The 24102-nt window shown below is 40.3% G+C and overlaps 1 protein-coding gene across 4 annotated transcripts in view; it reads right to left on the reverse strand.

Annotated features, from left to right (window-relative positions):
* Positions 1-21897, reverse strand: part of LOC109032980 (uncharacterized) — a 43150-nt gene extending 21253 nt beyond the window's left edge. For all 4 annotated transcript variants that reach the window (XR_002008978.2, XM_019045349.2, XM_019045345.2 and 1 more), the window contains exons 1-4: positions 21160-21897; positions 6224-6357; positions 5075-5299; positions 4209-4361 (exon numbers count right to left, since the gene is read on the reverse strand). Coding sequence is in view for 3 of the 4 variants with exons in the window: in XM_019045349.2 (XP_018900894.2) it covers positions 4209-4361; positions 5075-5299; positions 6224-6357; positions 21160-21761 (1114 nt within the window). In the remaining variant the exon portion in view is untranslated. The remainder of the gene's footprint in view (positions 1-4208; positions 4362-5074; positions 5300-6223; positions 6358-21159) is intronic.
* Between the last annotated feature and the right edge of the window lie 2205 nt (positions 21898-24102).

Raw genomic sequence — 24102 nt, forward strand, 5'->3', positions numbered from 1 at the left:
CTCGTCAAGGTGCCTCGTTGACCTTGCACTGTTGGATCGTTAATTCTCTTGTTGTGCTGCTTGCCTTTTTTGAAATCTCTGTAAACGAAAACTAAAGGGGTTGATATGTGCGAGTTAATGACGCGCCTTATCAACACATTGTGTTGGAGTTCACTGCTTGTTATATATCTAATTCCCAAAGTGTTCATTTTTAGTCGTACAGTAGACTCTGGATTATCCGGATTAATTGGTGCCGGGCCCGATCCGGATGAAAAATAAATCTGGATAATAATAGTAAACACAAACACCACCAACCAACACCACAGTATTCTTATTATGTATGCATCATGTACATACCAACACGAATTTAAAAGGTTAACGTCAAACTGAACGACTCAATGGTGATTGTGAATGGTAGCTGACAACGATGAATTACAATACGACGATTAAAGCGCGCAATGCGTGAAGTGAAGTATTCATGCAGTCTTGTAGCCGCTAATGTGCGTTCTAGGCTAACTAACCGACTGCACTGCGTTTGGCGTAATGCGAGAAGTATTTATGCAACGTAGTAGGCGCTAGTGCGTTCCACGCCGACCTCACTGTTTGGTGCAATGCGTGAAGTATTCCTTCAGACTTGCAGGCGCCAATATGCCTTGCGACCGCTTCTCCGCGGATCCGCTCACTTATCGGAATGCGTACGTAGTTACATGGTTGCAAAATCGATCCGGATAATCCAGAGTCCGGATAATACGAAGCCGGATAATCCAGAGTCTACTGTAATTGTATCTAAAGATCCATTCGGCCGCATTTCATGTATTTTCGAAAATCGGTGGATGAAAACTGCTTGAAGAGCTCGCCTTTCATCAAATCCGCATTATGAAATAAATTATTTACTGCCGGGAAATAGTGATGATTCCTTCGTTTAAATCAATTATAAATATCGATTCTACAATCTAAGAACCGATTGTTGCATCTAAATGTGGGAAAAACAGTGCTGCCAGCTTGCAAGATCAGTCGCTATTTCGTGGCTAAAAACTTAGCTAGTAGTTATTTTCTATAGATAGCTCATCTAGAGACTATTACATGCTGATACAGAAAAATGCGCCCGGACCGATTTCTTGACACATCCATTATAAAAAACTAACAATTTGGGAATTTGAAAGCTTAAAACTGGAGCTGTGAATAGCTGCCATAGGGACTTTAGAGCCTCAAGACGTGTAATATACGTCCAAAACCTTTATGAGGTGAGAAGATACAATGTAACTTCTACTTCACAGAGGCGTAAAAAACGAGGGAATTTTAAGCGCGCAAACTGTGCACCGGCGATTATCCACTCTACCAAACGTGCTTCTTACAACTTCTCATTTGGTGTTACGAGTACTACTTCACGCGGGCGTGCCAGATTCACTCTCAGAAAACATAACAAAATTCTGAATCCCTAATGATGATCGCAGATGACTGAAAAGTATAGCGATCGTCTAGAAGTAAATCTCTTTACACTATTCGCTAAATTACACGGATGAATATGGACTAATGGAATAATATTCGAAGTTATTTTCTCGAATATATATCGACGGTGAAAGTCGGCAATCACATAACTCGGTTTGCGACGTCGCAGACTTCCTGTCATACTTTATTTTTTAAATGGAAAACTACTCAACGGCAATTCTTTAAAACTGTCATGATTTTTCTTCTCAATGCGAGGAAAATTCTGCAAAAACTTCAAGAAATAATATCAATTTGTTCTCCTTTGAGAAAATGACGTAGAGGCGGAGATTTTCAGACACCGAAAACGAGTTGTGTGATTGCCGACTTTCACCGTCGATATGTGCTCTGAGTAAAAATTCACTCGATTTGTTTGGTCCATCCGCACACAAAAAGTTCAACAACTCGAGTCGAGAATTTCGGCAGCCGGGACCGCAAATCTTGGCTTCGACTGCCGGACTTTTCGGATTGCGGATATTGCTTCAACATTTTTTACCGCGTAAATTGATATCATCTGAATTTAAAACTAAAACTACACTGATAAGTTTCTACCATTTAAGCCGTGGTGCAGTGTGTCCACAAAAGCCGCACCATTTGTTGATCCATGTACCCGCACTTTTGATTCTGGGAACCGTATACCCTCGGTTCATCCAACAGTTGGATAGTTCGACAGTTTGACGGTTTGATTTGGTTTGAAAGTTTAGTTACATGCACCAAAATTGAGAAGATACGGTCGATATAACACATAGTTTAAGGTTCATACGACAGTACCTTTACTTCAGCGCGCTGAAGTAATAATAATTGCATCTGTTTGTTTTTTTCGATCGGAAGGAGGAAAAAAGTCCTATGGTTCAGGAGTTTTCCACGAGTCATCGAGAACCTCACGTGCGGTGCGGTTACTACAACGATGGCTAATTTACTATGTTTGGTAATTTTGTAGTTCCCACGGTAGAAATCTTACAAAAAACGGTACCTTCTGTCACGAGGGGAAAAAACGGAGACAGAAATGAATGAGATGATGGCACAATGAAGTGTCTGTATTTTCTGCCCCTTTAAATCAGGCAACAGCGCTAACATAGCAAGACTCGGAGCATGTTGACAAAATAACGCTGTACGAGAGGAGAGTTTTTACGCACTTGAGGTCGTTCGGTGTTGGTGTGAGTCGGCCAATCGGCCAATCGACCGCGCGTGATTTCTTCGGTAAACACGGAATCAGTCTCTCTCATTTTCAACGCGGAACCTAGTGAATTTTTCTCAAAATTTCCCGGTATCAAGGCCGCGTGGCGGACTGCCTCACTGACCCAATTAGACGAGGTCACCTCAAGAAAATGTGCCTATCCAGCAATTTCGCAACACCGGATTCCCGCCATTTAAACCTATGGAAATGTATCGATTTTTGGAAGGACCAGGTGCTCCGACAAGAATCGATTATTTAGCATACGTTTAAATGGAGGGAATTCGGTGTTTCCAAATTGCTGGATCCGCCTCTGCTGGCAAAAGCTGTCGTGTTACCGACAGTGGAGACTCTTGAAAGTTGGCAACACTGTTTCCCTCCATTTAAATGCATGTAAAACAATCGATTCTTGGTGTGGCAGCTTGCCTCACCTAAAATCGATATTTTTAACGAATTTAAATGGGGAAAAAACATGGTTGCCTACTTTCAGAATCACCACTTGTTACCGAAGAGATCGGTGACGACAAAATTGTCTTACTTGAGTTTTCTTCAAAATTTTACGACTTCAATTTGAATGAGCTGCCTGATTCAGTTATAAAAATGTATATCTATGAATATCTAGGTGCGTCTGACCTTTTAATATTCATAAACTGAGAGTTAAATGAGACAAACTCCCAAAAAATCACCAAATATGACGAATCAAAAAAATTATCTGCTCGTGACACTGTAGGAGTAGCGATGCTGACCATGAATATATTAAATGATTTAACTTATTTATTCTTTATACTGTTTATAGAACCAGCAAAATCAAAACCTAGCTTTATCAAAGTAAACTTACACCTCTTAATATAGAAACATTTTAAGAGACACAAACAAATGTAATGAAGATAAGTAACTTAAAAAAAAAAAAACAACATTTACACTGAAAACTGAGAAGTACAAATTGAAAAAATACCAACGTTTAACATGAACTTAATTTTGCACACCATGGTTTTTTTCAATGATGACCGCAAGGAACTATTTTTCGCCAACAGCGTTTCAAAAATCAAAAGGCATGATTCTAGAATATAAGAAACCCCAACAAAGAGATACGAATTTTAACAAAAGGAGTGAATGTATATATACATGATAAATCAATCATTTAAAAAAACAACTCAACACTTTCACTCTAGAATTTTTTTACCAAACAAATCTGGAGTGAAAGTGGTGAGTTTTTTAAAATGATTGATTTATCACTCAACGAACCGAAGTCACTGGTAAAAAAAAAAAAACCTCTTTGATCAAGAGTGCAGTTTCCTGTCGCCGGATTTAAGAGTCTGCACTCTTGTTTCAATGCAAAATCCGCTTGAAACAAGAGTTCAAGACTCTTAAATCCGGTGACAAGAAACTGCACTCTTAAGTCAATGCAATGCGGCATTGGTTCAAGAGGTTTTTTTTTTTTTTTTTTACCAGTGATGAATTTTTGAAAAACTTGTATCTCCCACCAATCTCATAAAGCGTTTGGGATTTTTTTGGGACTCAATTTTCAGTGCAAATCAAGAATTGGTATCAAATGGAGGAAAATACTCACTCGCAGATAAAGAGGCAGCTGCACTAGGGTAAGGAACTATTGATTGATGTGATGATCTGCCTCTCGAAGGCCCGGAGGAATTTGGGAGACTACTGATCGTCGAGTATGGCAGTGATTCTGGGTTATGCGATGACCCGTACGTTGCATTGGTTACTACAAAAAGAGAAAAATTAAGGATTAAATACCATCATTGTCAGGTTTTTTAAATTATTGTATCGAAAAATTTATAAAATGGAGATAACCTGAGCAAAACTGAGGGAAATTACGGTTTCCAAAACGTATCTTCCCTTTTAAATATACAGATTTAAGTTTTTTCTCATTGGAAATACGTTTGATCCACATTGGTGGAACTTTCTGATCAGTGGCGAGGCGTAAATGATCTATTATCGATATCTCCCCGAATCTGTAGTAAATAATCGGTTAGTAAGGTGTTCGTTGCGAACACCCTGTTAATCGATCCTTTTTTCATAGGTTTAAATGACAGATTAATCGATTTATCGCAAAGTACGCACCGCCACTGCTTCTGATTTGTAAAGAGGTGACAATCATTAATTTGTTACATGATGCATCAAAAATCGAATGGCAGGTGAAGATTTCATAACAAAATTGATATTTTACACTAAACAATTCTATAAATGGATAGAGATTGAATCTGGGGAAGGGCCGCAAGAAACGTAAGACAAAAATTAACCAAAAAATTGGGACCGACGTTTCATTCTATGTGCAGATAAAATTAAATCGAAATTAAGCTATTATAATGTAAATAGGATTTGCCGGGCTTCTTGGTCCCGATAGCTTCAGTTAATGTTTCCAGAATTGTTAGTTACAACGTTCCTGTGGCTCTTAACTACATAATTGATACTCACATGAGGCTTGCGAAAAAATTTGAGATTGACTAGAGGAGCGACTTCTTTGAGGAGTGGAGGTGATTGAAGAGTAGCCTGAATCGGATGGATTCGAGCTGGACACTCCATAAGAAGAAGGATTAACTAAGTTTGGATTGTTCGTCATAGTCTGAAAAATTGCATTGACGGCTTCATTTGACGTGTTCAAGTATGACAGTGTTGAGGAGTTCGGAGATAGCGAATAACCTGTGAAGAGAGGAACATCATTTAGTTAAAGTTCAAGCATGCCATCGAGACTTCATGGGCTATTCATCGGTCATATTTTGTGCCTTGCAAAATAGCCTACTTACACGTGCTATTTCGATAATAATCATTGATGACAGATAAACAATGCATTTTGCTCGCCTAAAGTTCTCAATTTTTCAATATTTAGGACGTAAAAATGACTAAACCACGATTTTTGGATCAATATTACTAATGAATCTATTTTTTATCCATTTTAGGAGCCCATGCGCTCTTTTAAGCGCTGAAATCATTAAATCACCCTTAAATTGATCCAAAATTCCATGAGAACTGATTGATAAATACTTCATTGGAAGCACCATCTTATAAAAAATTAGAAAAATATTATGAATTCAAGCTCAGAGAAAAAAAAACCAACTAGTGATTGCCCCAAGCACTCGCCAAAATGTCTGATAATTTGACCATTCGTCTTGTTTCAAGAGATCCTCGTGTTTAGCACCTTTGGTAGTTTTTATCTTAGTATTATATGATACCCTAAAATATAAAATCATATCATATCATATCATATCAGAGTAACACGTAACGCGTACCGATTGAGCCGCTAAGCGCCTCAGGGGGTTGAGCTGCGAAGGTGTCAGGGGGCGGACCCCCTTGCAGTATTTCAAATCACAATAGTGACGCGTAATGCACAACGCCTCAGGCGTGAAGCACTCGGAGCACCTGGTTTAATAGAATTCATCAAAATTCAGAAACTTGCAAATCCTCCGTCACGAGGATTCTAATAAGGGAGGGTTTATACTTGTTTCTAGATGGATCGGTTCCAGTCTTAATGGTTTTGAAGCCTGCATAGTAAGGAAACGAGACTCAGGGCGCGTGCTCTACTCGATGTTATGGGGGTGCAAATGTAAGCGTTAAGTGGAGCGTTACCTTGAGTGGGCCACATGTTAACGCCCGGGATGGAGTGGATGTTGGGCGTCTCGCTCGTTCCGGTCGGGCTCGAGGACGAAAAGTACGGCGCCGTAAAAAGCCCCGCTGCCCCCGCTGTCCGATGGTACAACGGGCTGAAACAAATAGAAAAATCAAATTGAAAATTCTGATGTAAGCTTCGAAAAATTTTGAAAGTTTGGAATCCAAGGTGGAGTATTCTTAAGGAAAAAGCACAATTTAGGGGCCTGGAGGACAAGACTCACAAGTGCAGTATTTGAAAAAAGAAAATTATTGATGATTTTGAGTGAAATTAGTCTTAATGCATATTCTGTGAAAAATCCGCTTCCAAATTCCAACTTTTAACCGTTAGCAAGTCAGTTTGAAATTTCTTTCTGCCATAAGGCTCCATTGATTTCGAAACTTCAAACACATATTTCTCGACATAGCAAAAACTGCACCTATTTTCCTTGTCCTCCCAAGTCCCTTAATTTGTGGGGGTAAAAATATTGGTTCCCCCGAGTCAAAAGGTAACTCTAACTATAGTTTAGCCTTCTCGAGATATCAGAGGAAAACCGCGCGTCGGCCCCTTCGATTCCAATGTAAATCGCAATTTTTGAAACCCCGTGCCTCATAGCCGGCGTAGGATAAGGCAACCAAATTTCACACACACGCGGAACCGTTACCGGAGATTTCGAAGACGTCACAGACTCGATTTTTCCAAAAATGTGAGTAAGGTACCTTTTAGCTCTGGGATACCGATATGAATTTGGATTGTTGGCGTCGAATAATCAAACTTCGAAATATTTGGCAGGAAAATCTGCCCAAGGATGAGGCCTTTTAGTTGGTAACTTCATCAAGTACAAAAACACAGGTCTCACGTTGATCATAAGAATAATAAATAGCAATCAAGCACAGATTGAAAAGAATGACGAAACGAGCCAAGATTTGTTTGGCATTTCAGTGTGCTGAGCTTCCCTAAACGTTCAAGTGGACCTCGCCTGATGTTTTCCGAGTCAGCACTTTCCAGTTTCCGCACAGCATGGTCGATTTGCTTCACTAAATTATGACGCGGTGTTGTCTTTCGGAGAGTAAGTTGTCCTGACGAGCTTAGGAGGAGAATAGTCACTGCAAGACGATTCCTATCAAGTTCGTCGATAATGGAAAATAAACCAAACATAATAGAAGCAACTGCTGGAAATGATGAATGCAAGCCAGCGCCACAATCGATTCTCCGAAGATGAATAGCGAAATAAAATCTCTACATGATAATTTTTCACTGAACCCTTAATCACAGCAAAGAGTAAACAATTGAGAAAATTAAAGGGTTATTACTTCTTGAATCCTCAAGTTAATGATTTGTTAATCCTCTTTGCAGGCTATTTTCAAAAACTGATACGTCAAGTGCGTTACCAAAGAACGTGGACACAGCATAATTGGATTTACATCTCCATTTATTGAACGGCGGACGAACGAGTTCCCGCGCAAGAAGTGTAGGTACCGGTGTACCTTCACCTTATGTCTAAAAACATGCACTGCACGTTTGAAATACGCTATGCTGAAGTGTTGCCAAAGAGAGTGAAAAATACTAAATTTTTGGGGTGGAGTCTCTTTTAAAAAATTGCAATCTTTTTTGTCGTAGTCATACAACCGGGAAATGAAATTGAACTCCTTCGTCTTTACAACAGAATGCCAAAATCTGAATGCAACTATTCGAACTTGGATGATGTCCTCATTGCATACCCATAAATCGAAGGCGCATCAGTTCATCACACTCACTCAGCCAGCGATAGTAACCTACGAAATTCTACCAATCTAATTTGAAAAAACTGAATGACTCCAGTTCAACAGCAAAATTCGTTCTTTTTGTGAATTTCGAGAGTTCTTGGAGAACACAAGGAGGTGTGCCAAAATAATTAAAGTCGATATCAACAAAACAGCAGTAAGTCTCCATAGAGAACTGTACTTAGGCTCGTCCCTTGTATATTTCTCCGTGTATTTTTTTTCGATGTCGAATCTCTTTGTTTGCAATTTGTTGGAAAAGTAACGAAGCAAGGATGCAAAATATTGCAGATACGGTTGTATTGCCTGAAATTAAATGTATGAGTCGTTTTTTACAGTCAACACTAGACAAACGTATCTGGGATCCGGAGTCCAGACTCTTAAAGAATTTGATAAGTAAAAATATTCTCGATTTATTCGGATTTTTGTTTAGAGGTCTGATCTCCAAACTTTCCAAAAACAAAATATATAAATTGGGACTTCAACTGTTCCTGCACTCCTAAAAACATTGTACAATGTAGATTTGTTCTCTGAAATCGGTAACTGACTCATGCAGCAAAAAGTTACATCGAAAGGAAATCCGCTTGAATTAGGAGAGGCTTGGCTCTCGATGCAAGCAAAACTCCGACTGAATCAAGAGCATTTTGTCCTTGCCAATTTTCTTAAGAGTCTTGACTCTGGATCCAAGAGACTTATTTTCCAGTGAAGTGTACAATTAATCATCCATTCTTAATTACTAGACGATTGACAATAGTTTTATGGAGGTTAAATGAAAAAATTACAGAAACACACGGTAACACAGAATCATAAGACAGGAAGTGTAAAAAGTCTCACAAATGAAATATATCGACAGCATCGCTCATTGTAGTAGTCGGGGACTCGCTCTGCGTTTTCTTCGACATTTTTGCTTTCCGGCGGAAACGAACTGCGGTGTATCTGCGACCCTGCGAACTGAGAGGAGCTGCGATCTGCAGATCAGCTGGAATCGATAGGGAAATGCGCTCTGATCGGTCGATTTAAAAGCATTGTTAGTGCTCGTTGTGCATTTTTGAGGAAAATTTGAAACTTCTGGAAATGCGCCCCCGGGATCCGTTAAAATTGATTCCGTATAGAAATTGTATAGATCACGACACTTCAATCACGTGCTCTTACTGAGTGTCACCCAAAAATGCAAAGCTGAAATGTGTTTGGGAAATAGGTTAGTTAGTTTATAATTATGGCTGACAAATAATTACGTCCTTTAAAAATGTATGCGACGCGCTCAAATTCTGGCCTATGGAAAACAACATAGCTTTGACAGTTTCTCGGGCACAAATTTAATTAATAGCAATTTGTACAGCGATGAGTTAAAGTGGTGCGGCTGAGGAGAGAAAAATCATATTTTTGAGAATTATTATATTTTTAAAGACCCTGCCCTCCCTGTCCTCTTACAGAGTAAAAGTATTTTTGTAAAATCAGATCGCAAATGTACTCAATGGTTAATAAAAACCAAAATTTAAGAGAATTTGTTCAGCGAAGAACATCATGCTCAACTTTTTATGCAAATGTTTCAATACAATATAATATAATATAATGAGTTAGAAACAGTGTTGATTTCCACGCTTGACTTTTGCCTCACCTAAGTATATTTATCAAATAGGAATTGCTAGGTCTCAAAAATATTTTATCCTTGGACTTGGAGAAAACTTGCTTTTCCTGTCATTCCAAAGACATTTATCAAAGCTTTTAGTTGAAAGGCATTAACTGAGGGATTTCACTCGCGTCAAAAATGGTTCTTTGAGAGAGCTCTTTCAATTTTCTCAGAAACCAACGGATTTCTTTTAAAGGAGAAACGAGCAGTTACATAACAAATTGTTTGATCTTGTAGCATGGATGAATTTTCCCTCCTCGTTGAGGGGGAAGGCAATAACAAAACAACTTGGGGGGAAAAGCTTGAGTAAACGAATGATGGCAAACACTTTCATTTGATAAAGCCTTTCCGTCTAAACGCGGATTTAGTGACAATACATTGATTGATTAAACATTTTATGGAAATTTTTAAACTTTAGCAAAATATTTACTCTCCTCGACCTCCGCGACGCTTTCATATAAAATTGCATGCGAAATATTCTTCATCATTGTTTAATACGACTGATAAGATAATTTGAGATATTCTAAACATAAATGAACTGGAGGAAAATGTAGAAAAATACCATGACAAATTATGAATGTATTGAAATTTTCATTTTCATGCGGGGGGTATTTTTTCCTCTGTTTACCTCTTGCCTGACGCTACAGATAACTTTATCTCTGGGATGAATTGAATGAATTAAGGCTGAAATGCGATTCAGCACTATTTTTTCTCCATTCAAGTCCATTAAAAATATCGATTTTACGTGAGGCAGGGTGCCGAACCAAGAATCGATTCTTCTGCATAAGATTAAGTGGGGGAAAAAACAGAGTTGCCAACTTTCAAAAGTCGCCACTGCACGCATATGGTTCTTCTTAATTTATTTCGCATGTTCATAACTCCTTTCAGCATATGCCCAATTTTTACAGGACCATCCGCCTAAGAGGCAAGGATAAGAAAGAATATGAATCCTCGCATAAAAAATTGCTACAAGTCAAGGGAGAATTGAGACTCTACAAATAATTATTAAATCGCATTTTGCATGTAAGTAAATTGATAAAAATTATCTTCTTGTCTCTTTATAGGAGTTCTCCTGCAATGTATAGTGATAATATTTTAAACTTTGATTTGTATAATTTAAGTAAAATAATGATGAAAAAACCAGAGGGAAATTACACATTCCACTTAGATCGCAAAGATATACCTATCTCCTAGAGTGTTTCAACTGGAAGCTATCCTCAGGCCTGATTAGGTTCTCAACGGACGTAATACTTGATAATCAAAGATTTGACAGCCATAATTATAAACAAACTGCCGGAGCGAATTTCCAGCGTCGGCGAAACCACAACGCAAGCAAGCTTGAAAAGCGAAACTAGAATCAGGATCACACACGCGGTCTGCTTGTTCCTGCTCAAGAGTGGAGAGACACCCCGGGCGACTAAAAAAATGGCAAAAAAGAAGAAAACGGTGAGGAGATACACTTCACTGAGGCAGCGCATTAACACGACGAGGACTGATGGTGGATTGAAAATCAAATCAAAGCGCGATTTGCGAAAACGGAGCGCGATAAGTGAGGATTCGCGAGGAACGTGAGCTATCGGAGTGGATCCGCGGAGCTGATGGCGATTGGAAAATCCGCGGAAAACTGAGGAGCCAGCGGGTTCTGAGCTCGGTCCACGGCTGACGCTGACCTTCCGCAGTCGGCCGAGACCTCAAAACATAGTTATTGGTCTCGAAATGTGGAGTAGTTTGGGCTTTTTTCGGGTAAATATTTTGATTTGAGGCGTGAGTCCGAGGCGTCGCCGCCGGTCGAATTCGATCCCACGACGAGGAAGCGCCGCGACGCGCGTGCGAGCGCCGGTTCCTTCCGCTTTATCGTTTTTGCCGGGAGCGCCGGTTTCCATGTGCGCGAACAGCTGGTTTTCCGGCGCAAGTGGGTCAGTTGGACTGCATTTTGCAATTTGGAACTATAAATTCTGGCTCATCTGAAAAAACACTTATGTGCACTGGGAAACTAATGGCACATACGTTGTTTTTAAACCGGTCTGGACTTTATAGTTTCAAATTGCAAAATGTAGTCCAGTTGGACCGCGCTTAGCAGAAAGGAGCCAAGCCACACTAGCTATCGCCAAATACAGCTGGAAAATTTAATTTTTTACGATGAAATGTTGAAAAAATGAAAGAAAATGAAATGAGGATTCCTCTGAGCATTTTAGGGAATGTGCTTCGTACTATGCAGAAAATCCACTGATATTTGCAAGGAAATCCGCACAACTGGTTTCGTGTAAAACAATTAAATTTCCACATTAAATTGGGATTTAGTTGATGTGGCTTGGTTCCTTTCTGCCTAATGCGGTCCAGTTGTAGTGTCATAGAATCGGCCGGCGACGACTTAATCTTCAAAATGAAGAAAAACCATTGAGGGCTGTATTCGTCGTCATTCCTTAAACAATTGCATTCACTGGTATAAGAGTCTCTTGGATTTAGAGTCCAGGCTTTAAAAAATTTGGCAATACAAATAGGCTGCATTCGACCAGATTCTTGTTTTAATTAAAAGGAAATACACTTAAAGTAAGAGACTTGGCTGTCGATTCAAGCAAAAATCTGATTGAACCAAGGGTACTTTTTCTTGTCAATTTTTTTAGAGCCTGGACTCTGAATCTAAGGGACTTTTCTTCCAGTGTTCCTTTGGAGGCCCTATATGTATGGTTTATTATGTAATTAAGGGAGATTTTTAATATAGCACCATAAAGTAGACAATTTCAAAGAATTTCGATTGAAATTCGACAAAATAACTTCGAACTACATCCTTGTAGGACATAACAAGGCATTTCCACTGCAAAATAAAATAAAATAAGCGAAAAAGAAAATGATTTTGACAAAATTTTAGATACAGCTGAACGTCGCGTCGTTCTACCTTAACATTTTCAAAATTTGCAAAGTTTTTCCTTTTAAACGTTTAACTTATTGTACAGGCAAATAGATGCAATCCGTGTAATGCAGTTCCTTGCAAACCTCTTCAACAAAACAGAACGGAAATACGTTACGAAGCGTTGCGTTACGGAGCGGAACGATATCATGATATTATAGTCCAAGATGTGTACATGCACTAAAACAAGGTGTCTTCACATTGACCATTATTATAAATTTATACATGCCGTCCTTTCTAGTCTAAAAAAATTTAGAGGAACCACGTGGAGAAATGTCATCCACCCACCTTCATACATTTTATTACATACTTTTTTATTAGATTCTTTCAAATCCTATCCCAACCCTCTTATCAAAAGACCGCTCCTAACTCCTGGATTATCCGAAATTCCATGGCCTCTGTTTTTCGGTAATTTTGATGGATAAATATCTCCGCTCCTATTCTTGAAAGAGCCAGCGATTTTTGGCCGGAAAAAACCAATAAGATTCATAACGCTGAGTGGGCAATTCGCCGAACCAGTCGAGCGATCCAAGTATTCGGAAGAGCGCGGGAGTGAAAAATAATAAAAACGAATTTTGTAAACAGAATAGACGTGAGTACGTGAGACAAGTTCAATTCGAGCAGCGGTTCTTCTAAGTGTTTCAAGGTCGTTTCAGCTGGCCTCATTCTGATTCATCTCTTCAGTTTAGCTGCCAAATATTGCGTCAAAAATGACGGACACAGTGATGCACTGATTTAATGACTCGATTAGAGAATTTGAAAATCACCCGGTGCACTCAGTGCAGTTATTTTAGAGGCGGATCCAGCCAATTGGCAACGCCGGATTCCCTCCATTTGAACTTATGTTAAATAATCGATTCTTGTCGGAGCACCTGGCTCCTCCAAGAATCGATACATTTCCATAGGTTTATATGGAGCAAAATAAGGTTGCCAATTTGCTGGATCCGCCGATGATTAATCTAAACCAGAAAGGCTGCAGTTGCTCATTATTTATTTCTCAAAAGTTCGGTATGAAGAGGAGAGAAAGAAAGAAAGAAACTAAGTTCTTGCGATGTAGAGGGTAAAAGTACCATTAGTAATGATAACAGCACCTCCGAAAGAAAAAAAAGACCCAAGATATGCAATTTTTAGGTTCAGAGAGAATTGAAAATAGCTCATTCAATAAAATAGTATAATCAGTTTTCTAAGCTCGAGGTGAACTTTTGTTCTGAAGATTAAATGCAGTGCGGTACAAATTACACTACATGTTTACAAAATTGCGCAATTCAATAGTTCTCCAAAAAGCCAATTATTTCAAGCACCATTCCTACTTTAGGTATACTTAAAAACATTTTCCTGAAAATCAGAAATAATCCTTCAAACGTCTTTTTCATGCAATCGGTGAGATTTTTATGCGGCAAAGGCCAAGGGCACACGTTTTTCCGTATTGCATATACAACATGTACTTAACATTTGAACTACATTAAGCTATAAGAGACGACTGATTTTAGAAACAGCATATAAGCCATGGATTTTCATATACAGTTGGAGTTTTTATGGATCAGCCAGAAATAGTAGCTCCTCCTTGCAAACAGTAAGGTCCACGTGATGAACTTGATCATCTGAATTCACTGAAAATTAGCACCACACGACCAGTTCCCTCAGCTGAGTGTCTCCCTTTAATTGACTGTGACTTTTATTTTACCAGGTTTTGTCATTAGCCATAGCTCTAATTCTCTCCCAGCCCATATAAATGTGGCAGAGTAAATTTTGGCCAGCCGAATGGAAGTGGACTTGTACTTGACCAGCAAGTTGTCGCCAACGAAGAAAATCAGCCAGCATGACGTCGTGTGCCGCTACAGGGACAACGTCTAAGAATGAACTTCCGGGGGTTGAGCCACGCGCTAAGAGGTACAGACGCGTGCTGAGGACAAGACAGCTGCAGACGGGGCGATCATGGGTTACCGACCGGTGACCGGGCCGGTAAAAGGGTTGCCGGGTGACAGGCATTACAGTTGACGGACCGCGAAGTGATGATGTTCATTGGTGAAGCCGGAAAATTCCGCAATGGATTCTTAGCATGAGTTCATTTCATGAAGTAACTACAAAAATTTGATATAATTCAACGTGGAACGAATCACCCTGTATCAAGCGCGATCCCTTTGAAAATTTGGACTGTACTGCCTTACTGCGGAAGAATGCCGTATGAACATTCGAGAGTTGCCTTTGCTTCGATAAAATGTTCATTTTTGCGGAACGTTATGAATATTCTTTCTTTAAATTTTGAGGAACTTCAAGTGAAATTGCGAACAAAATTGTCTGAGAATTTCGAAAGAAAATATTCAAAAGTTTATCAGAAAATTCGCGTAGGAAATTTGACAACGCCTGAAGGTTTATACAGCGTTTTTCCTTAGCACAGCAGTATACTCCTACTACACGCTGGTGACTTGATGTTCTTTTGGCCGACGAGAAGATTTCCTTGTTTTCTTTCTAAAGTAAATCAGAAATCTGCTTAATATGAACAGTTTCATTCATGACTATAGGGGGCCTCCGCCCCTGACCGTTTCACGGTCCAACCCCATGAAGTGCTCCGCGCCTCAGGCGTTAAGCCGTACGTGCTACTCTTATGGTTTTGAGTGGGACAAGCCCATGAGAGATGAGGAAGATAAGATACAAGAGAAAATCTTCTTGACGTCCAATTAAAATCAAAACTTGATGTAAAAAAATTAATGATCGTAAGTCATTTTTTTGAAAGCTTTAACGCATTCTTTGAGCTAACATGACATATGACATACTCAAAGATATGAGAAGAGAGAGGATTACTGCCGTGCTAAGGAAGAGCGCCGTATGAACATTCGAGAGTTGCCACATTTCCTTCAATAAAATGTTTATTTTTTACTAAAGATATGAATATTTTTCATTGAAATTTTCAGGAACTTTGGGTAAAATTGCGAACAAAATTATCCGAGGAGTTGTAAGGAAAATATTCATAAATTTATCGGGAAAATCGTGTTTTGTCAAAGGAAATTTGGCAACGCCTTAAGGTTCATACGGTGTTTTTCCTTAGCACGGCAGATTAAGAGAGGTATAAACGTACGTTTTAAATCTGTTCATGCTGAAAATAGTGCTGCGAGGAGGAGAATCCGCAGGTGATATGATTTTTTTTTTTTTTAAAAAAAAAAAAAAAAAAACTCAGCAACACAACAAACGGTACAATTCACGCACTAATAATAAACATAAAGAATATTCGAAAACTGATAAACAAAACAATGTTTAGTAAAACTTGGCGCACACTATCGCAGGTTCAAATGTATTCGATAAGGTTAACGGTTAGGAATCGAGAAAATATTACGACAGACAAAACCGCTGCGCTCGAAATCAGATGCGATCAGATCAGCGCGACTCAGAAAAAGTGAATGGAGAGAAATGGATCGGAAAAAATTTTCCCCGATCGCTTACGATTAGATGAGAGAGATGGACTTCGTCGAACCAAGGAGAGAGAGAGAGAATGCATATTGGCAGATGGATTTTTTGCTCGGCTATGCGAATATTTTCGCGCTTATCAATCAAAATACTGTGACTTCATTAACCGGTGTGTGGGCGCTATTCGCTACCGTAGACGGTTTCAAGCAGTGTTGCCTAGTAATATTGATTAGACATGTTAACTCCCTGATTGGAGGACCAAAAAATCGAAGATTTTTTGCAAAAAGGCTCCTTAGTGCCGAGGACACTTCCTAAGTTTCCGCAGAGAGACTTGTGAATATTTTTTTCCAATTTTCAGAGAATTTTAGACTTAATTTGATCTGAATATTATTTGATACTTTCGAGGAAAAATATTCATAACTTTCCTTAAAAAAAGAGTTTAACAAGGGTTGTCAGTTTCTAAGGTTTTTTTTCTTAGCTCCGCAGCACCAGCCTCCGACTCCGGCCATATCTGCTGAAGTAGTAACGATAAACGCCGATGGATAAAAACTTTTAGATGTGAAAAAAAAAATAAAAAAAAAAAAATAAATAAATGGTAATTTGGTTTTTATACCATCCCTTTTGTGACCAAATTAACCACCCTGAGTATAACTAGATTGCGTATACATTTGTCATTACGTCATATCCTCAGCTAATCTTAGCGAATCTTAGTGAGAGAGAAACGAACACTGCCCAAATTAAAAGTTCTCTTCTTTCTTATTAGTCGAACAAAAATGGAAAATTGGAGTCGGACCTGTTCTGACAGATATAAATTTTGTGGGTTTTAGGTCTAGAAATGCGCCGTAGGATAGTAAACCAATTCATCAGTGCGTGAGGCTAACAATAAGATACAATAAGTAAATTGATAAGGTTCACAAACCTCAGTGTAAATAGATGCACAATCGGAGTAATTGAGCTGCAACCGGTTATCGCCAATCTGGCTCATAAACACCAGTGGCGTGGCGTGAATAATCGATAATCGATATCTCGCCATTTGAAGCTATGGCAAAGAATCGATTACTAAGGTGTTCGCTGCGAACACCCTGATAATCGATCTTTTTTCATAGGTTTAAATGGCACAACAATCGATATATCGCAATTAACGCCAAGCCACTGATAAACACCCGAGAGGATAACGTATCGCGTTTTACTACACGCTGCGCTGTGCCATTCGTAACGTTGTTTATATCGATGGTGATAGTGAACACTTGCGATTATCGGGATCCCCCGACTTATCAGCAACGCGCTTTCATCCAGGGAACTTAATCTATTTAAGCGCCGTTTAATGGTTTAATTTGACGAGCTTTTTATCTTGTCACTCGAACGCGAACCGACTGACCGTATCCTCTCGCTGTGCGAAATCTGGCGCCCATCCTTTCGATTTCCACGCTTAATTCTTCCTGGACAAGTGGCGCCAGGGGACTTTCCTCTATTCCTATAGCTTCCAATAGCAGTTAACTGAGTTGGCATACATTTTTCTACCAAATTATTCAGAATTATAATAATAGGAGGGCAATTTGAAGCAAATTGCATGAACTGACCAAATAGTTCTTGGAAGGCTAAACAGTTAAATTAACGTTTATAAATACATGGGATTGCGCTGCGCTGCGTTACAAGAGGAAAAGGGAAGTCAGTGCCCGCGTTACGTAACTAAAAATTAGATCTCTATTGATAAAAAAAAAAAACACATAACATTCAGAATGCATCCTCATTCTCCGACGTCATTGTCAAACCAGCAGTAAAAAACTCTAAATTTTACATGATGTATATTCTTCTAGTCTTTGGCTCAGAAACTCAGAGTGAACCCGGTTTATTTTCGCAAAAAAGAGGGGTATTTGTGAGGACCGTTTCGGGCCCACATTCGCTGAATGAAGAATTTACACGCAAATTTTCTCTCGCTTCATCTGAGAGTGCTTAAAGAGCTGATTTTGAAGTATTTTCTATAATTTTTTTCTTATATGCTAGATAGTATAGAAATAGTTTGGAAAGTGAGAGAAAAAAAATAAATTGAATTTAGAGTCCAGACTCTTAAAAACATCGACAAGAAAAAATACTCTTGATTCAATCAGATTTAAGCTTAAATCAAAAGCCAAGCCTCTTAATTTGAGCGGATTTCCTTTTGATTTAAGCTTAAATCTGATTGAATCAAGAGTATTTTTTCTTGTCAATGTTTTCAAGAGTCAGAACTCTAGATCCAATGTGTTTTTTTTTTTTTTTTTTTTTCCAGTGGGTACTGTGGCGGTTAGGCGTCGCAAAGCGCCAGAGAGCGCTGTAAAACGACTCTTATGTATGTATTCGATACTGCGAAAAAAGCCGTCGGCGAAGACTTGCAGCTCGATTGTTGATCGATATCGAATGACCTAGATCGATAAAAAGCATTGCTAAGATAAAGATTTATCGATAAACATCATTCGATAACGATTCAAGAATCGACTCGCTGACATTTGAGGACGATATCTCTGGGTATCCCTACGTTTCGAGCCCTCGACGCGGTCCCAAAGCTCATCTAACAATCGCAGTGGTGTCCGATTCTCTTATTCCCAGTTCTTGATGATAAATAAGACAGTCGACTGGAGAGAATAAGTTGATCCGCATGGAGAAAATAAGTTGATCCACACCGATGCCGGATTGTGACGTTCGTGCCAACATCATACTAATCGAATTTCTTGGGGATCTGACCGACTTGTCAAAGGGGCACTCGCCTCTGGCCGAAAAATGCGCGGCGGGCTGGCGGGAGCGTGCGTGAGTGAGTTTGCAGCGTGGGAAATATGCGAGCAGGATTTTATTCCTATGAATTGCCGGGTCGAGTCGCGTTTATGGTGGTTGAGGCTCCGTCCGTCTCCGCGCTAACCCCTTCACGGTCCACGACAATTGCGGCCGCAGGAAGTCGCAATGGTGTTGATTTATGGTCCTGGAATTTGGATGGTGATCGGAAGGACTGTGACGAGAATTCGAGCTCGTATCGCAGTGCTGCCGTGCTAAGGAAGAACGCCGTATGAACATTCGAGAGTTGCTAAATTTCCCCGAATAAAACATTTATTTTCGAGGAAAGTTATGTATATTATTCCTTGACATTTTCAGACGTTTTAGATAAAACTACGAACAAAATCCTCTTAGAAATTGGAGAAAAAATATTCACAAATTTTTCCGAAAACTCGTGGTTTGTAGCAGGAAATTTGGCAACGTTTGAAGGCTCATACGGCGTTCTTCCTTAGCACGGCAGAGTGGCTATGCCTCGGAGATTTTGGTCTGTGATCATAACACTTGTTCGCTTTATGGTTTCCAGGCTCGGACTTAGCAGATGTGGGAGAGCAGTAGGGATTCTTGAAAGTTGGCAACAATGTTTTCCGCCCATTTAAATGATGTAAAATGATCGATTCTTGATGAACTTGGGAACTCCCAGGAGGTCTGGACCCCCCCATAGCCTCGTTAATTGTGCCTTTTTTTACTTTTGGAGGGCAGACATAAAATATTATCAGGGACGTAAACAAAATAATGTAAATGGACCCCCCTCCCCATTAAAGAATTCCTAGCTACGCCATTGACGACATTGCAAACCTCCGCTCATGTCTTATTTTTTTTGAATAAACCTAACAGGTGCTCTGAAATCGGGTAATTTTCCTGATTCACTCAGAAATTATACTTACAATTAGTGGAGTTTCCTTAAAACCTACACGTTGCAATGGACGTACACATTTTTGGACTTTAGTTATTGATATTGCGGTAGGTCACGTGAGAAGAACGAAAACTCACGTAATATCGCACATTCGTGAGGTCACTGAAAAAAAATTTTCTTGAGGTATCATTTGACTTAAAGCGTTGTTTCTTGTCGACAAAATTTTTTTTAGTTCCAAACGTTGTTTTGCTATCCTTTTTTTAAACTTGAACTTAACGACAGCAAAATGATGATTTTTCAACTCAAAAAAAAAACAAATGATTGGAGTTGAATCGCGCGGATTTAACTTACAGAAAACATTGTCGACAAGAAACGACACTTTAAGTCAAAATAATATCTCAAGAATTTTTTTTTTTTTTCAGTGTGCAAATTCACGATGAGCTTCAAAAGAACGGCCACCCATGAAAAAAGTAAGTAGCTAACGCGCATCCTCCCCTCGTAGTAGCGAAAACGAGAGCTCAGTATTTCTTTCGCCTCCTCATAATTTTTGAGGAAATTAGAACGAATTCCACTGATTGTGAGTTGAGGACAAAAAGGAACCAAATACGCGTTGCATTGCTGCGAAGATGGTGCAAACCCTCTCTCCCTCGACAGAAAGCTGAAAGCTGAGCATTAACGACGTTACAAGTTGGCAACACTGTTTTTCCTCCACTTAAATCAATTGAAAAAAATATCGATTTTAGGTGTGCCTCACCATGAATCGATTTTTTAATATACATTTAAATACGGGAAAAACAGTGTGGTCAACTTTCAAGAATGGCAACTGAATCTGAGCCAATGTCTACTTTTCAGTGGAAAGAAAGGTCTAAAAAAGTTATAGGATATGTTCATTACTTTTCCTTCCGTGTCTTCTCTTTTTTCCTGTTTTAGACTTCCCGGCACAGATATCCTTACTTCTCAGAAACATTGTTCAATGTGATAATACGCCAACACATCCTGTGTCTCAGTTATCACCGCATCCGAGATCATCATTTTGCACGCATAATGGATTTTAAAGTTTAACTTTAGAAGTACAAAAAACTATTCAAATACGTTAATACTTATTGAGCTAAGCCCAAAACGCGTGTCTAAATAGTTGTATACAACATAGTAACCACCCCTGTTATCATTATCTAAACTCGAGCACCTCAACTTTTAGATTCATCGCGCGAAAGGTATCTAAAATGAAAAAAGCAGAAAAAAAGGAAAAGAGGATTATATGGACCGCGATTAGCAGAAGGGAATCAAGCCACATCAGCTATTGCCAACTTTAACCAAAACAAGAGAACATTTGAGCGGATTTTTTTGAAAATTTTAAGGAATTTGCTCCGTGCCGTGCAGAAAATTCACTAACATTTGCACCAAAAAAAAAAAAAAAAAAAAAAAAAACAAAAAAAAATTGGACAACCGTTTTTATGTAAAAAATTAAATTTTCCGATTAAGTTTGGCAATAACTGATGTGGCTTGGTTCCTTTGTGCTTAACGCGGTCCATATCAAGTAACGATAATGATAAAGTACTCACTTGTTGACTGAAGACTCCGAGGAATGGTGGATCACAGGCAGATTAGGAGGTGGGTACATGTTGAGTTGACTATTGAACATCCCTTGCTGGGGCTGATCGCTCTCCTCCTGACTGGACAGGTTGAGCATGTGATTACTATCGCTGATCGGGGAGGGGGTGGAGTGGTGCTGCAGTTGCTGATGACGCAAGTGGTGGACATTGTTCTGATTACTGAAGAGCTCCCGATTATTGCCGTGCAGCTCGTTATCAGGCTCCTGGCCGGAGATGCTGATTATGTTCTCGTTGTTGGGCGAGGGCGTGGACTGGTGCTGCTGATGCTGGTACTGGTGTTGGGGGGGCTCCTCCCCGCCGGCCCCCCCACCTCCACCCCCGAAACTGGGGTGAAGGGTCGCCGCGAGGTGCGAGAACTCCGAGTGCTGATAACCGCTCATGTCGATGTGCGAGGGGGGATTGGAGTGATACTCGTGTTCAGAGCTGTTACTCGAGAGGTTCTGCTCCACGTGCTCCGGCTGGTTGCTCTGGTGGTACTCGGACTCGTAGTTGATGAGGTTGTTCTCCGACCCTGAGGTCTCGTTCATCCCTTCTTCGTTCTCGCGGGACATGATGAGTTCCTCCTTGAGATGGGGGTGGGGTGGGGTGCTCGAAGTTCATCATGATCTTGTCGTCCTGGGGCGCCGGCTCGGAGACATGGTTGCTGCAGATGACCGTGGTGCTTTGGATCCCGCACGTCACGACCGGGACGCGCGTGACGACCGACACGACGCCGCTGCACTCTATGGGCGGCTCCATGTAGTTATCGTAGTAGCACTCCACGCTTTCCTTCTTCACGCTCGGGGCGTCCTGGCCGCTCTTCGGGTCCTGGCTTTCCTCGCCCCTCATTGGCTCGCAGCCGACCCCCACTCCCGGCTCCGGCTCCTGCTGGTGATGGCTGTTCTTCAGCATGATTTCCTTCGTGTACTCGTCGATGGCCTTCGATTCCATGTCCTCCACGTCGGCTTCCTCTCTGCTTTTCCTCGAGTCCTCGGTTTCCACCTCGGCCTCCTCCCCTTCGCCCCGGTCCGGGCTGTCCGCGGAAAGCTTCCGGCGGCCCTTGTCGTGCATGTCCTCGCTTTCCTCATCGTCGTTGTTGTTGTTGTTGGCGATGTTGTTGTTTATTGTCATCAACTTCCTTTTCTTCCCCTTCCGCTTCCATTTGGAGTTGTTGTCCCGCCGGTTCCGTTCCTCCTCGTTCCCGCTTTCGTACTCGGCCGGATCGACTGCTGGAACAGAAAAAAGACCACGGGAAACTTGAGTCGCGAAGTTTAGCCAGTTGTAAAATTGAGGTGATAAAAGTTTTGGATGACAATGACAAAGATTTCGTGAAATTTTACCACTGCGTATTGATGCACCCGATCAAATTTCATGAGCTACAAGAACTTCTAATGAGAACAGTCTTTGCTTCGATAATTTTTTCTCTTTTATTTCTAAGTTAAACACAAACAGGTCACCATCTTAAAAATCAGTAAGATACTTTCAGGTGACTACTTTCTGTGAAAATTCTTCGGAAATATAGTCTCCCCAGAAAAAATGTTGGTTAAAATGTATTGGCTCGAGAGATGTAATTATGTGTGATCAGTGGAAAGAAAGCAAGGCAAAACCAAATCAGTTCAACTTCAATATGCCAAAGTGCCTTGTGCTCGGAATTAATGCATTTAGAAAATAAAAGTAAAATGAAAAAATACAGAAATTCCTCCGATACAATTTTTTGCTTTCACTGCTCTTTTTGCCTCTTTTTCCTTCTATGGACTAGAAAATAGACGTGGGCAGCTAGTAACAGAGACCCGAAAATATTCACAAGCAGTAATAAATATCCGTGATAAGGAGAGGACGAGTATTCTTAATTCGGCCGATAGAAGTTTCAAATATTAGAAAAGTTATAACATTGGAACAACTACCTTCTCTAAAAGAGGTACTTGAGAACACGATTATCACAAGCCTCTAATTCAAGCTTCAAAGATTTGTAGCGGCAAACTACGTTTTTGGTAAAGTAGTCTCTGGTAGTGGATCTTGTTTTACGCAACATAATTTGGCGGGAAAGCCGGAGACTAGAGGAAGTCGATTTTCTGTCTAGCAGGAAAACACTGCGCTTTTAGGTGCAAAAAACGAAAAAAGAAAAAAAATGATATTTTATAAGAATTGGTCATAGCGCGTCACGACGCGGCAAGGAGAGGGGAGAGGGGACATCGCGTCGCGAAGCGGTTGCGGCGCTGCGGAGCGCGGACCGCCGCGAAGGGAAGGGGTGAAGGGGGTCAAAAGAGGAGGGAGAAACCGGGCGCGCGTATCCAGGACGGAGCCGAACGTGATTGGTGCGGGATGGGAGGCACCCTGTTTTACTCCTCCTTCCCATTCTCAGAACCCACCCACTTTTGTTCCCGTTCTGGAATCCAGGCAAGTGGGTACTCAATCAACATTCAAGAGGCTCCCCCGCTAACCAGGCGGCTTCTACCGGCTATTCTCGCCAGTGGCGATTCGTGAAATTTGGCAACATTGTTTTCCTCTGTTCATGTATGTAAAACAATCGATTCTTGGCCAGCTAAAATCAAAATTTTTAACGGGTTTAAAGTGAGAAAAAACCGAGTTGCCAACTTTCAGGGATCACCGTCTCAAGTTTACAACACTTGACATCAGTGGCGTGGCGTGAATTGCGATATATCGATTAATATGCCATTTAAACCTATGGAAAAGGATCGATAAACAGGGTGTTCGCAGCGAACACCTTAGTAATCGATTCTTTACCATAGGTTTAAATGGCATGACAATCGATACATCGCAATTCACGCCACGCCACTGCTGGGCATTGGTAATAGGTGTGAGTAATACGATCGATATCTCTATCAAGGAGGTAGTTTCATAAGTTCGGAATGGGAGGTTCGTTTAATTAAATGTATACATAAAATAATAAAT

The sequence above is a fragment of the Bemisia tabaci genome, chromosome 7 (assembly GCF_918797505.1).
Source record: "Bemisia tabaci chromosome 7, PGI_BMITA_v3".
NCBI lineage: Eukaryota > Metazoa > Arthropoda > Insecta > Hemiptera > Aleyrodidae > Bemisia > Bemisia tabaci.